Below are 15,620 nucleotides of genomic sequence, written 5' to 3'. Positions count from 1 at the left end.
TAATGTTTATGCTATATAATAATGTGATTGAAGTAAGAAAACACGAATCACAAGTAGTTAATTGCTAAAATCAATTCTTTGTCCAATTAAGAAAAAAGAAAAAGTGGATTTCCAGTTTCCACATTTCCTATTTAACCCGGCTCACCGTATACGTCAAAAATTCAAAAGTTCGAACCCGAAGTCACTTCCATATGCCGTATATATTAAAAAAAAAAAAATCAAGAATTCAACCTCAAAATTTTATATTTTAATTATTTCCGGAAAAGAAAATTAAATTTTAAATAAATAAACGTATAATTAAGGAACTTCGAAAATTATCCCCCATATATATATATATATATTACAGATTGCCAGCCACGGATTTCCTCAAGCTAGTCAGCTGCTCCTTCCTCAGAGAAACTTGGCTTCTCGCGGCAATTAAACTTGGCCGCTAGTTTTCCATTTCCTCGTTGGTCGGCCTGTTTTCTGTTTGAGTGGAAAGAAAGAGAGGATTAATATTATTTCTGTGCGTTTTTAAGAGTGGAGATGAGGCTGTTGAAAGTGGCGACGTGTAACTTGAATCAGTGGGCTATGGATTTTGATTGCAATATGAAGCACATAAAGGAGTCAATAGCTACAGCTAAGAAGGCTGGAGCAGTTATTCGGCTTGGCCCTGAGCTAGAGGTCACTGGTTATGGCTGTGAGGATCATTTCTTGGAGCTCGACACAGTTACTCATTCGTGAGTTTCACCGCTTTCATATTCTGTTCTTCTTCTTTTGAATTAGAATTTTGTTTTTATGCTTTTTGGTGGGCGTCGACTTAGTTCAATGGTTTCGATATTTCACAATCACATTGTTTAGTCTTTACGAGAAATTGAGCGCTAAAATTCGCGATCAGCATATCTCTTATGTTGCCGATTTTAAAAACGAACGCTTATTCTTGTTGGATTAATAGGGTCTCATTAATTGAGAGGAAGCACTGACAGTTTAGTTGAACTGTATTTTCTTTTTCCTTTTCCAAATGGTGGTCGTTAATTTTTGAACTGATTAAAACTTGGTCAAATTAAATTTTGGTTAAAAGTTGGATTGTTGATCTACAGTAATTACCTACAAGTGTAGAAACTGGGGCACAAAACGAAATGGTGGAATTTGACATCGTTTTTACTTGTATTTCGTAGTGATCTTTTGGAATGTCCTCCAATTTTATGTAAAATGGGACATTAAGAAATACTGCTTATATTAATTTTAACTGCCTGCAGCCTGGTGATGGGTTCTAATTTCATGTATACTTTGGAAAGCTTGCAGATGGGAGTGCCTGAAAGAATTATTGCTTGGTGACTGGACTGATGGCATATTGTGCAGCATAGGAATGCCTGTCATTAAAGGATCTGAGCGTTACAATTGTCAAGTTTTGTGTTTCAACCGAAAAATTGTCATGATACGTCCAAAAATGTGGCTTGCCAATGATGGCAATTACAGGGAGCTCCGTTGGTTTACAGCATGGAAGCAGCGAGATCAGTTTGAGGACTTTCAACTCCCAAGCGAAATTTCTGAGGCTTTGTCACAGAAGGCAGTGCCTTTTGGTTATGGATATATTCAGTTTCTAGACACGTAAGCAAGAACTTTCTTCTTTGGGTATCGTTTTCTTAGTAATATCTTTCATTATATCTGCTCAAATGATTATCTTTCAATATGAAACTATATACACAGAAGGTCCAGGAAGCTTAATGTGGCATCCACAGTCACCTGGAACCTTGTGTAGTGCTTACCATTATATTTCTGCATACAAGTAAATTTAACATGAAAACTTTTGTCCCTCCTTTATACAAATGTAATGCTAATTTCTTGCCTTTTATATTAGAGCTGTTGCAGCTGAAGTCTGTGAAGAGCTTTTTACTCCTATTCCCCCTCATACCGAGCTTGCACTTAATGGAGTTGAAGTGTTTATGAATGCAAGTGGAAGTCATCATCAGTTGAGAAAGTTAGACCTTCGTCTTCGTGCTTTTATAGGTGCAACTCATACTCAAGGAGGCGTGTATATGTACAGTAATCACCAAGGATGTGATGGTGGTCGCCTATATTATGGTATATAAAATGCTTGGTGCATTAGATATTTATATATTTTCAATTATTATGAAATAGTTTCAAGTACTATGTTAAGCTGCATATGTTAACATTGGGTATCTCTTTACAATCTTTAGTGACTTACAGTTCTTTGTTATTTGCTTGAAGAATTTACATACATGGGAGAGAATGTGTTGAAATATGCAGTTGTACTTGATTTGTTATAGATGGATGTTCTTGTGTTGTTGTAAATGGAGATGTGGTCGCTCAGGGTTCACAGTTCTCATTGAAGGATGTTGAGGTTGTAATTGCTCAAGTAGACCTAGATGCGGTATGTTAAAGTTTCATTTTAGTGCCTCGATGTGTCGTTATATTTTTAAAATACAAAGAGATACTTCACTCTAGCAAATATGTCATTCTGATGTATATTTAAAATGTTCTGGTGCTTGTTTGTTCACGACAGGTTGCTAGTCTGAGAGGATCTATCAGTAGTTTTCAAGAACAGGCAAGCTGCAAGAAGAAAGTACCATTAGTTGCAGTTCCATGTAACATTTGTCTGCCTTTCAACCTGAAAATGTCGTTGTCCAGTCCATTGAAGGTCAGTCTTTCTCCCATAGGTACATTTGGTTGAAGATTATTTAATGCAAACACCAAAATTTGTTAATTTAGTTTCTATTTCTCTGTTCTTGTTAGTGACCATGTAAATGGAATTCAAAAATTGGTGTTTTACTTTCCCTTTGATGTGCTGAGAACATGAACTGCTAAATTGTCTGGTTTGTCTGTAACTAGATTTTGTCCTAATACTTTTGCTAAGATGTTGGCCCTTCTTATCTTGATTGCTTTACGAAGATAGAACTTGATTATAATTTTCGTGTACATTTATATTTTCCTCCCACCCAAACATACATGTTAATGTGATCTATGCATGACTTTTCTATAATCATCTTTACAATAACTAATGCAAGGAACTAGGAGCCATTTCAAGTCTTTTTCCTATCTCCTTAATACTAATACTTCTCTGCAGAATATTTAGATTTTCTTATTTTAGCATGAGATAAAATTGTAGATCATGTATCACTCTCCCGAGGAGGAAATAGCCTTTGGACCTGGTTGCTGGCTGTGGGACTACCTAAGACGGAGTGGAGCTTCTGGATTTTTGGTTCCTCTCTCTGGTGGGGCAGATAGCTCTTCTGTGGCTGCTATTGTTGGCTGCATGTGCCAACTCGTTGTAAAAGGTTAGTTTTAAAAGGTCAAATATTTTGTATGGCATCCTACTAACTATGTTTTCGTCCCTTGGAAGTTCTTGTTTCAGAACGAGTTAATAGGTGAGATGCTGTTAATCATGATAACCATGAATTTCAGTGTAGTAGTTCCCCTATAATCTATAGGATGTTTGAACTAGGATTTGGGGCTTTCAGCTAAACTATTTGATCAGAGATTTTTTTGGCGGTGAGCATGAAATTATGATCGAAAGGCTAACTTAGGCTGGTCAACCAGTCAGGGTTTTTAAACACCTTAGGGACAACCAAGTGCAAGGGCAGAATCTATTATGATATATACCAATGCAAGGATAACTAAAAAGTGAAAATCTGAGTACCAGAGATGTTGTGCTTCATAAATTCCATTCGACAAGTAGGAAATGGTAGTTATTGTATCTGCTAATCCTGGAAAGTTAGTTATTAAAAGGAGAGATGCAAAACAGGAAGCACGTGAAACAAAATTCAAAAAACAGAATTATCATCAGACAAGGGAATCATAGGGCCTGGTCAAACTTTCTTGCCTACAAACATGATCCAACACCCTTTTAATCACAACTCAGGGAAATGGAAATATCAGCTTCTCTCTTTCTGTAAGTCCACTCTCATATGAGTTATCAAAGGTTGATTCCTGTCAAGCAAAAATAGCATCTGCCTTATTGCCATTTAGTCTTGCGTGCAGAGTTTGGTACCACTTGCTATGCATGACTATATCCAGCAATTGGTCCCTTAAGAGACTTGATTATATTTTTAGACACGAAGGTCACTGTTGAAGAAAATATTCTCATTGGACAAAAAAAGGGATGCTAACCTGACTAAGACTGGCTTGCTTGGTTAACACTTTCCTGAAAGCTTCTAAGTCGAAATTACTTCTAGTAATACATATATGTATATTGGGGTGTTTGAGTAGAAAATTTTTAAGAGTATTCACATGCTGTCTGTCCTTTCTGCCAGCATAAGTTAGAAGGTGCAGCAGAGGCACTGACAAGAAAGAACAGCTCTTTCCTGTCTAATGCAACCTGAAACAATTATGTGTTGCATCATCTGATTATTATCCATTCTTTGGTTGGCAATGCACATTGCATGTAGAGATTAGAAATGGGGATGAACAAGTGAAAGCTGATGCAATACGGATCGGACATTATACTGATGGACAGTTTCCTACTGATAGCAAAGAATTTGCAAATCGCATATTTTATACCGTATATATGGGATCTGAAAACAGGTGAGTATCTTTACATGGTCTGAGTTTTTCTTCTCTGTGATTTTTTTGCTGAATTCTTCTTTATTGACTGTTGTAAATAAATGGGCTACGCTGCCGCTTACTTCAGTTAGTAGTAATAATGATTTAATAGAACTTGCCATTACAATAAGGAAAGACCAATTTACTTTCTTGATTGTGGTTTTAAATTGTACAGATCTTTGGCAGTTCCTCATTTTGATTGAAGTCCAAAAATTTGTTCCTCTTCTACTTTGAAGAACCTAAGACCTAGTTCTTTTTAGAATTGAACATATCATGGTTAGACTGTTACTAATATTATACCTATACTAATCAAGTCTTAACGTCAGAAGGAAAAAGTTAATCACAAAATACTTTCTTGTCAAATATAACTATTTTGTATGTTCTCTCGGAGAGGATTCATTAGTAAAAGAATAACATAATGGGTAATTGAGGAGAAACTATTTTTAAACAAGAGAAGATGACAGCAGGAAATGAGTTTAAGACAGAGATCATGATATTTAGTTTCTATTTACTTGATTTCAGTTGTTGACTTCTTTCAGTTTTAAGAAAATTCATACTTCTCTTCCTCAAAACAAAAGGAAAAAAGAAGAAGAAAAGAAAATCACAGTTCTAAATCCTTGAAATCAAGATAAGTCGAGTGCATTAACAGCTTTTTATGTTTCCCCAATTTCGTGCAGCTCTGAAGCAACTAGGATGCGGGCAAAGGCACTAGCAGATGAGATAGGTTCGTGGCATCTTGATGTTTCTATTGATGGTGTTGTTTCCGCATTGCTATCTTTGTTTCAAACCCTCACGGGAAAACGGCCACGCTATAAGGTAAAACAAGGTCTACCTCTTTTTTCATTATTTGTCTCCCTTCTCCCTTCCCTTTTCCTTGTTAATTTGTCTATTTATGTGTTCATTCACCTCCAACTGCAAACCGGAAGAACAAATCCTAGATCCAGAGCTATCTGTTTAGATGGCACTTCTGCGATGCTCTCCTGGTTGGGCAAGAAATCTAGTCTGTATGCTTTTGATCCTGTGCATGAAAATTCAGATCATCAATGAAATGTCAATATTTTTGTCCATATATCTTCCTGAAATAATTACAATTTGTTTCCAAGTGGATTTTTTTGATTGAGTGATTCAAAGCTATGTCTTACTGCAAGCTTGCAAGTGGCTTCTAAATGAGGATTTACTGGATCCTAGATATTAACTTACTATTTTGAAATAGATGTTTGATATAGTTTCTCTTTACAGGTAGATGGGGGATCTAATATTGAGAACCTGGGGTTGCAGAACATTCAAGCTCGGATAAGAATGGTGCTGGCTTTTATGCTAGCTTCTCTCTTGCCTTGGGTTCATAACAAGCCTGGCTTTTTTCTTGTTTTAGGAAGCTCGAATGTGGATGAAGGATTGCGTGGCTATCTAACAAAGGTACTAGACAATTTTAAGAGGATTCAAATTCTCATATTTTCTCCAAAACATTTCAAGTAAATATTAATTATGGAGATATTGTACTAGTTTGTTGAATATTTTGTCAAACTTTTAATGGTATTATCTTTTCACAGTATGATTGCAGCTCAGCAGACATAAATCCTATTGGAAGTATTAGTAAGCAGGACCTTAGAACATTCCTGAGATGGGCTGCCACCCATCTAGGATACTCATCCTTGGCAGAAATTGAAGCAGCTCCACCTACTGCTGAGCTGGAGCCTATTCGTTCCAACTACAGCCAGGTATCTATTAAAAAATCCTTTTTTTCTCAACTGCATGAATGTTTCCCTCTTGACTGCTTTAGGTAATTCTGAAGTTGCAAGTTGTGATATTTATTTTTGGGTAAGTTGGAAGCAAATGGACAATTTTTGTGGAATTCATTAACAACATATGAAATGTATTTTTATTATGGGAGTTTTGAAATGTATTGATTCAATTTCACTTTAGAAATTCATTTGAAATTAAATTTGATCCTCTTTGAAATAGTTATACGTCTCCAAGTAAATTCAATAAAGACTGTTCATTCCTTCTAAATATACTGGTAAAGGGTGTTTGGGTTGCTGAAAGAAATGGAGATAAAGTAGGAGGTTGTAAGTTACTTAGAAGGTAAATCCACATTTTTTCTAAATGCATAGTTGTTTATTTTTTAAATGAGAATGATTTAATTTAAGTAACTTAGAGTAACTTAGTGCTTTAATAACATTTCCTAGAGCAAATTCCAAACACCCTTAGTTTCTGTGGTCGTAAAATCATTTTCAAAAAACCTAATAAAAGCTCTTCAGTCTGTGTCACCAAATGCCGAGATTAGAGTAGGGTTTCAGAGTTGCTTATAAGCAGCAAATAAAGCAAATCCCAAACACCCACCTAATGTTACCATTCTTTATATTTATTCCTGCCTTGAAAAGTTTCCATATAATGTTATTATTGAGTTTGACTCAAATATTTTTATGATTCATTTCACATGTAGGAATAGAAATTTATCATCGTGAAATTAAAGATATGAGTGAAGTTGATTGAATTACATATGGATTATATAAATGTTACTTAACTTTTCATAGCACATAACTAAGTTAGGAATTGAATGGGAAGATAAATGTTTAAACCAAGTACAACTTATATTTGAGATTCTGGATTTCTGACCTTTTTCTCCCTCTTTGCACTCTTTAGTTCTCAATATTTTGCCTCAAAATAAAACTGCTGCCTTCTGCTTGTAACAGTTGGATGAAGTGGATATGGGAATGACATACGAGGAACTCTCAGTTTATGGAAGGTTGCGGAAAATTTTCCGCTGTGGTCCGTTATCAATGTTCAAGGTTTGATTTTGATCCATTATCTCCAACAGCGTTCGCAAAACTTTTACAATTTCTATTTCTAATGCTTATTCTTTTTATTGTTTTCTCCTCCTAGAAATACTCTTTTTCTTTATTATAACCATATACAAGGATTTAAAGAGCTCCTCGCAGATTAGTGACCAAAATAATTTTTCTCCCCAAAATTGTGCATTTGGTTTTATGCTCTCATTTAAAAAACTTTTATATCCTGTTTGGTTCAATTCCCGTTACTCTCTTAGTTGCTTACCAAACTAGTATTCCAATGCGTAACTACTACATATTTTTATTTTTGACTAATCTTCAATCTCGCCTCAAATTTGTTGGTATTACAGTTTTTCCTACTTCTTAATACAAATATGATAATTGAAAAAATATTTGTACTCATCTTCTTCTAAAAGAAAATATGATAACTAAATTTAGAAATTAGTTAAGAATTGAATGATAATTGAATCAAAGTTTGGAAGTATCCTCATCCCCACCTAGAATTCTTTAAAGTGGGATTTTCAATTCCTACTTTTGTTACAGATATGATTATTAAAAGTACTTATACTTGCATTCCTCTAGAAAATGATAATTAGATCTAGGAATTTAGTTAGGAATATAATTATAATTGAATCAAACTTGACCTTAGAGATTTTTCCTAGATCTTATTTATTTTCTCTACCTTGCACAAAGTAAAATAATGTTTGAAACAAATATTTATGGAATTTATTTGTAAATTCACATTTAATTCAACTAAAGAATAGCCTAAATCTTTTCTAAAAAGTGATAGAAAATGAACTCATAAAATTTTATTTGGAATTAGAATAGTACTTGTTAAATGCCATCAATTCCATTGAAACTTAGAAGAAATTGTTCCAATTCCACATAAAACTCTATATGAGATTACTTTTTTGTTATGTTAGTACATATTATTTTCTAATTGATTAAATGTGTATTTGCAAAATAAATTTTTTTAATCTTTAGGTTTGAAATATTACCTAAAAGATAATATATTATATTTCTGAAGGACGGGGTATCAAACTAAACTATTGTTCACCCAAAAGATTAATGGAGAAATGTGGAGGTTGGTCTACCAATGAAGAAATTCTGTACTCCGCAAACATTAGTCACATAGTTCAGTCAGCAACTTGGAGATTCTTTTCAAATGACTGAGCATCCACTTTCCAGACAAGAAAGTTTTATTGAAATGCTTATTGTACTTATGTGAGAAACTCCTGTTTGTTGCGCGACACAAAATCATTTATGTGACACTGATTCTGATTCTTGCAGAACCTCTGCTATAAATGGGGTGCAAAACTAACCCCTTTGGAGGTGGCTGATAAAGTCAAGCACTTCTTCAAGTACTATTCCATTAATAGACACAAAATGACTGTACTTACACCTTCATACCATGCTGAGGTACATAATCTCTACTCACTAAAATTTTCTTGCACTTGAAAGTTGCATTAAATTTTCCTCCAAATGTATGAATGCTTGACTCTGGAGAAACCCGATCCACGCATACTTATTGCAGAGTTACTCGCCTGAGGATAACAGATTTGATCTGCGTCAGTTCCTCTACAATGCAAGATGGCCATATCAGTTTCGCAAGATTGATGAGCTTGTACGAGAGTTAGATGGTGACCACGAAAAATTAGGCACTACCTCACATGTTGGAGGTGGAATAGGAGTTGTTGCAGCAGGCTCCGGAGATCCTAGAGCTGGGCTTTAACTCAAAAAAAAAAAGATTAAATTAAACAAATTTGATCTCCAACCTTTTGTTTTTTTGTTTTTGTTTGTCTGACAATCAATAATATAATGGAACGAGGAAGTTGAGTTCCTCATGCTCTTTTGCATGTAGTTGTTGCTTATCTCATTTTTTGGATCCTGTATAATACCAACTTGAAAGGGTTAATACCATAAAATCTACTTATAGTTTTATGGTTGTGTCATCTCAGTTGTTGAATACAAATCTAAAATTGGGTATTATTAGTTGTATGTCAGACAATATGTGAGTAAACTATAAATGACAAATAATTAATTAATTTTAAAAGAATAAACATGGACAAAAAAATTTTAAATGATATTGTGATTTTTCCATCAAGGTCAAATTGTGGATGTCCAATTGTTGCGCGAGTATTAGGTACAATTCCCATTTATATAAATAGGCTTTGGTTATTGAGAGACTTTTAATATGCTCCTGGCAACTTCATGCATAAATGACTCGGACAATTTTCTTTTTGTTAAATCAGAGTGAAGAAAGAAATCCAATTTTACAGGATTGGCAGAGGGGGAACATGTAATGGTTTTATCGCAAGACTGTATTACTATCACGTGCAATGCAAAGCGGCATGAGAAGACCAGCAAAAGAAAATTTCTTTTAAAAAAATTAAGCCCATTACTTATTTATTTTACGCCTGAGAGAAATCCTACGTTATTTATTAACATGTGAATTCAAAGTCAATAAAATAAAAGGTGTTAAATTGCACGGAAGGATTAAGATGAATATATTCAACCATCAAAGATTGATTCATAGACCCACAAGGGAATTGACAAATTGTTCATTCTAACATATCAAAAGAAAATACAACTAGTAAAATTAAGAAAAAAGGATAAGTATTTTCGACCCAAAAAAAAAAAAAAAAAACATTAGAAGAAAGGGATACTCTTCTCCCTTTAACTTCTACCCCATCAAGAAAAATTACAGTATCCTCAACTTACCCTAGTCTATATCCTCGTTTTCTGGCTCCTGCTCTCCCGGCAGTGGTCAATTTTTCTTTTTTCATTAGTCAAAAGGACTTAGAGTTCATCATGGGATTCGTCTTCATCAGCTGCTCCACCTCCTGGAGCTCCACCAGATCTTTGGTAGACAGCCGTGATGATGGGGTTGCAAACGGCTTCTACTTCCTTGAGCTTCTCATCATAGTCTTCTTTCTCCGCATTCTGGTTATCGTCCAACCATTCAAGGGCCTCCTTCACAGCTGTTTCAATTTTTTCTTTCTCATCAGACTCAAGCTTGTCAGCAAGCTTGTCTTTGTCATTGATCTGGTTCTTCATGTTGTACACATAAGTTTCCAGTCCATTACGGGCATCAATCTTCTCTTTCACCTTCTTGTCTTCCTCGGCAAACTCTTCTGCCTCACGAACCATTCGCTCAATCTCCTCCTGGCTGAGCCGACCCTTGTCGTTGGTGATGGTGATCTTCTCTGATTTTCCAGTGCCCTTGTCTTCTGCCTTGACATTTAGGATACCATTTGCATCAACTTCAAATGTGACCTCAATTTGAGGGGTTCCCCTGTTCAAATTGATGGATCAAACGTTGAGAGTTGCAGCGAAGATCACAATCAAGTGACAAAGAGACTAACAAAAAGCCACCAACCTACCTTGGGGCTGGAGGAATTCCAGTTAAATCAAATTTTCCAAGCAACCTACAATCTTTTGTGAGACTCCTTTCACCTTCGAATACCTAATAATCAAAAGCAACCTAAGTAAGATTCAAGCAGTAACAGCATAATAGCTGTGCACAATCAACCATTATATTAATTGGGTTATTATTGGGATAATTTCCAACTATGACAGCTGAAAAGTAATTAATCCTAAAAGAACTGCACCTGAATGGAGACAGTGGACTGCTGATCCTGGTAAGTGGTAAAGACTTGAGATTTCTTGGTTGGGATAACGGTGTTTCTTGGAATCAACTTAGTCATCACTCCACCAACAGTTTCAATACCCAGAGTGAGGGGTGCAACGTCTAGCAGAAGAATATCTGGATCCATTTTTGCACAAGTTAATTATAATTCATTCATAGCACCAACAAAAGGTAAGACTACTCCATTATCTTACATTATTATAGGAAAAAGCATACCTTTGGTTTCATCACCACCCTCTCCACTTAAAATGCCTCCTTGGACAGCAGCACCATATGCAACTGCCTCATCAGGGTTCACACCCTTGTTTGGCTCTTTTCCATCAAAGTAGTCCCTAAGGAGCTGTTGAACCTTGGGAATTCTGGTGCTTCCACCAACAAGAACAATTTCATCAATCTGGTTTTTCTCCAGACCAGCATCTTCCATGGCTTTCTTCACAGGTCCCATGGTCTTCCTGAATAAATCATTGTTCAACTCCTCGAACCTTGCTCTGGTGAGAGGTTCAGAGAAATCAATACCATCAACAAGTGACTCAATCTCCACGCGGACCTGGTGCTGGCTACTCAAAGCTCTCTTGGCACGCTCACATTCTCTCCTGAGCTTCCCAAGTGCCCGGTTGTCCTTGCTGATATCCTTTCCATGCTTTTTCTTGATCAATTTAATGAAGTATTCCATGATCCTCTGGTCAAAGTCCTCACCTGCATGGGAATAGATTATCAGGAAACAATTGAAGTTAACTAACTACCTGCAATTTAATAATTTTCAGATGAATGCAAATCCATTAATCCATTGTGGCATTAGATTCATCTACCCTAGAAATACTGGAAAAATAAGAGCAAAGGCTCACCTCCCAAGTGAGTGTCTCCATTTGTTGAAAGCACCTCAAAAACACCATTGTCAATTGTCAGGATACTGACATCAAATGTCCCACCACCAAGGTCAAAGACAAGAATGTTTTTCTCACCACCCTTCTTGTCCAAACCATAGGCAATGGCTGCCGCAGTTGGTTCATTAATAATTCTTGCAACATTAAGCCCTGCAATTATACCAGCATCCTTGGTGGCTTGCCTCTGGGCATCATTAAAGTATGCTGCAGGTTAAACAGATAGGATATTATCAGTACAATAAAATATATGGTAGAACAAAAAATTCTTCATTAAAATTGCAATAGGCTTACCAGGAACTGTAACAACAGCATCCTTTATTTTCTTCCCAAGGAATGCTTCAGCTGTCTCCTTCATCTTAGTAAGAATCATAGCGCTAATCTCCTCTGGGCTAAAGACCTTGGTCTCCCCATCCTTTATCTTAACCTGAATGTAAGGCTTGCCATCCTTGTTCACAATCTTATAAGGAACAAGCTTCATATCCCTTTGAACTTCTTTATCCTCGAACCTGCCAGAACATAAGCCTTATGAATTATTTAATTCATCAGATAACTGTATCAAACACTGGAAAAAATTTGCAGAAAGAGCATTACTTTCTTCCAATAAGCCTTTTCACGTCAAAGATGGTCCTCTCAGGATTGACAGCCGCCTGGTTCTTTGCTGCCTCACCAATCAGTCTCTCACTGTCAGTGAAAGCTACCCATGATGGGGTAATACGGTTTCCCTGGTCATTGGCTATGATTTCAACATGACCATTTTTGTATACACCGACACAGGAGTAAGTTGTACCAAGATCTATCCCAATGACTGTTCCCAATTTGGTGGCTTCTTCCTTTGCAATGGAAATTGCAACGAGACATCCTGTTACAGAATTCAACCAATACCAATAAGGAAACATTCTGAAAATGAAATGCGTATTATCTACCCCACACGAAATAAAGAAACACCACGGCCACTTTTTTATGATAAATAAGTTTCTTTGGCAAGCCCATTTCAGACAGCGGTAAATTAATCATGTGTATTAAACAAATTTGAAATACAGACAAACTTTCAGTGCTTTCTCAAGTTAGAAAACGCTTAATAACTTCAAAATGTCAAATCTGGCTATTCCAGTTATGGACATAGCCGTAATTATCTTTTATAATTAGCTTGCGTAAGTCCATTTTGAAGCTACCAGTACGCAGATAGATGAAACCCTCACGCTGTACTGAAAGGATAAAAATCAAAACTGTGCCTACAATAATTTTCGAAGAGAAACCATACTACAATTAATAAAACCACCAAGTTCATGGAAAAAGCCTACGGCTATGCATAATAGCACCATGCTCGATTTACTTCCTTAGAAACTAATATCCTTCACCAATGGCAGACAGCGTTAAGCATAGATTTCAAAATCCAGATTCATTCATTTCAACTCAATTTGTGACAAGAAACTTTACCAAACGAAACGAATACATTTCTCGAACAATTTCAGAACCATTCTAGTAAAACAAATGTGATATTCAAACGAATCAGAACACTGTTCCAGCTCTAAGATCTCAAAAAATTTAACGATCTGATATTACTACCAAATCTATTAAATGAAAACGCAACAATCTCGGAGATCAACTAGAATATGCATGCATCGATTTCCGAGCAGAAACAGATCTTCAAACTGTATGGAGAGATCTACTACATTTTTCTCAGAAACAAGTAACAGCCTAGTACAACCAGATCCAAACAAAATTCTGATAGAAAAATCAATCACTCACCGAAGAAGATGATTGCTAGTACCACCAGAGACCCGCGTGCTCTCAATGAGCTAGCCATCGCGTAAAAGTTCTCCCTCCCTCTCTCTCTGATAATCACTTGCTCTTGGTATCTCGTCCTTTCTAGAGAACGTTAGCGAGTTTTTAAAGAAGCCTTTCTGTTTCTGGTTTTCAATGAAATAGCGGGTCAGAAACTGGGCTTTTATAGATGCCCGCATTTAACTTGCAGAAGCATAAGTCTAAAGACCCATGGAAGCGACACGAGCGAACATGTCATCGAGGATGACGTGGACCAATCAGATTTAGGGAGAGAGTTATTGGAACCAATGAAATTGGATCTCCCGTTGGGAGAATCGTGGCCGTTCATTCCTCAACTTTGACGTGTCAGTCGATAACTCGTTTACTTTTTTATATTTATTATTATTTTTTATTTTATGCGTTTTCGCCAAGGAGGTTTGAAATTTTAGGGTCCAAACAAAAGAACTCTCCCGACCCAAAGGGAACGGAAAAACTTTGGATGATGGCTGCCGTTCTAAAACCGGTGCCGTTTTAAAATATTAAATCTTATGAAGAATTTTTTTTGAGAAGAGAACTTTAATTATAATTTATTTTATTTTTTAGATAAAAAAAAAATTAAATTCAAATTATTAACTCTACCAAAAAATTCTTATGCTATTAAGTTAAATACTCATATAAAAGATAATAATTATTTTAAATCAATAATGTTTCGATAGTAAAAAATAAAAATTGATAAATGTATTTTAAATTCATAACAATTACTTTTGTTTTATTTTTAATGTAATAATTACTTTATCAGATTTTTCATGTGTTATAACAAACATTATTTTTTAGTCAAATGTTTATGGTAATAAATAAAATTCATATTACCAAATTATATTTTAGAATTTTTACTAGTTTGAAACTCGATCTAATTAGATTATATTGGATTTAAATTTTTGGGTATCATAACTTTAGATTAAACAAAAACGAAATAATTTTTTTAAATATTATTTTTAATTAAAAATAAACAATAAATTTATAAAATATAATCATTCATCAAATATATATTTAATAAAATAAATAATAATACATCCAATCTCTAAAAAAATTTTGTTATGTTAGATTTAGATTAAGTTGATAGTTTTTATTCTTTAACTTTTTTATAAAAAAAAAAAAAAAAGATTACACTAAACTATATCTAGTCTAATTTGGTATAGTTGCCTGGTTTAAATCGAATTGTTAATGTACCTATATCTAGTCTAATTTGTACGCAATAAAAAATATGACAATCAATTAAAAGTATAAAAAGGTAATTACTACAAGTAGAGATGAGTGCCTGACAAGTATGCCAGTTTTTATACGCACGCTTCGCTAATACGAATATAGATACATATGTTCTATATCTAAAATAGGTAGAAAGCATTCTATATACCCCTTGGGTAAAAATTTTTACCCACTATCTGTTCTACCTACCAATTTTTTGTTTTAAAAATATTTAAATAATTTTAGTTAAAACTATTAAGTATTTATTAAATTAAAATATAATTTTAAATAACAAATATAAATTAATATTATAAAAATACAATATTTAAAAAGTTATCAATCAAAATTCAACTAATTTGAGTAGCAGTGAAAAATAAAATTAAAAATTTATTAATTCCAATAATGGGGGCAATTGTGAAGGATAAGGTATTAAATCCATACCTCATTAATCATGAGTTTTTATTCGTTCCATTCGGGTAGACTAAAGACGACTCACCCTAATACTCATCTCTTAATTATAGCTACAAAAGTAGTGATTACATTTTTTAATTAAAAAATTTAAATACTACTTAATAATTGAATTGTTTTGAAAAAATTACATTAGCAGATTTTAAAATTGGGTTTTATTATTAGTCAATGAGATTAATTTATTATATTGACCAATCAAACTTAACTGAGTTGAACAAATTAACTTCATAGATTTTTTTCATAGTTTTGAAGTGATTTGAGACATGATATTCATAGGTA

The 15,620-nt window shown here is 34.6% G+C and overlaps 2 protein-coding genes across 4 annotated transcripts; one reads left to right on the top strand and one right to left on the bottom strand.

Moving 5' to 3' along the window:
- The first annotated feature begins 345 nt into the window (after positions 1–345).
- Positions 346–9,283, top strand: LOC110820033 (carbon-nitrogen hydrolase family protein). Of its 3 annotated transcripts, none has more exons than XM_022049403.2 (13): positions 346–719; positions 1,285–1,590; positions 1,841–2,064; positions 2,271–2,374; positions 2,507–2,641; positions 3,110–3,278; positions 4,389–4,524; positions 5,220–5,358; positions 5,782–5,958; positions 6,093–6,260; positions 7,236–7,331; positions 8,622–8,750; positions 8,866–9,283. In XM_022049403.2, the coding sequence occupies exons 1-13, from the start codon at positions 526–528 to the stop codon at positions 9,061–9,063; spliced, it is 2,175 nt and encodes a 724-aa protein (XP_021905095.1). In that variant the 5' UTR covers positions 346–525; the 3' UTR covers positions 9,064–9,283. The 3 variants fall into 3 exon arrangements, with proteins under 3 accessions (XP_021905095.1, XP_021905098.1, XP_021905096.1); XM_022049404.2 differs by having other exon boundaries at positions 539–719; positions 1,278–1,590; XM_022049406.2 differs by lacking the exon at positions 8,866–9,283 and having other exon boundaries at positions 8,359–8,718.
- Positions 9,284–9,827: 544 nt separating this feature from the next.
- On the bottom strand, positions 9,828–13,800 carry LOC110820053 (luminal-binding protein 5). Its single transcript, XM_022049428.2, has 8 exons — positions 13,614–13,800; positions 12,456–12,723; positions 12,156–12,370; positions 11,826–12,068; positions 11,197–11,676; positions 10,943–11,097; positions 10,715–10,797; positions 9,828–10,626 (listed from the first exon to the last, which is right to left on the bottom strand). The coding sequence occupies exons 1-8, from the start codon at positions 13,669–13,671 to the stop codon at positions 10,131–10,133; spliced, it is 1,998 nt and encodes a 665-aa protein (XP_021905120.1). The 5' UTR covers positions 13,672–13,800; the 3' UTR covers positions 9,828–10,130.
- Between the last annotated feature and the right edge of the window lie 1,820 nt (positions 13,801–15,620).

Source organism: Carica papaya, chromosome 4, assembly GCF_054855325.1.
Source record: "Carica papaya isolate Zhongbai chromosome 4, ASM5485532v1, whole genome shotgun sequence".
In the NCBI taxonomy this organism is placed as follows: domain Eukaryota; kingdom Viridiplantae; phylum Streptophyta; class Magnoliopsida; order Brassicales; family Caricaceae; genus Carica; species Carica papaya.
This window is presented reverse-complemented; position numbering and strand designations above follow the sequence as displayed.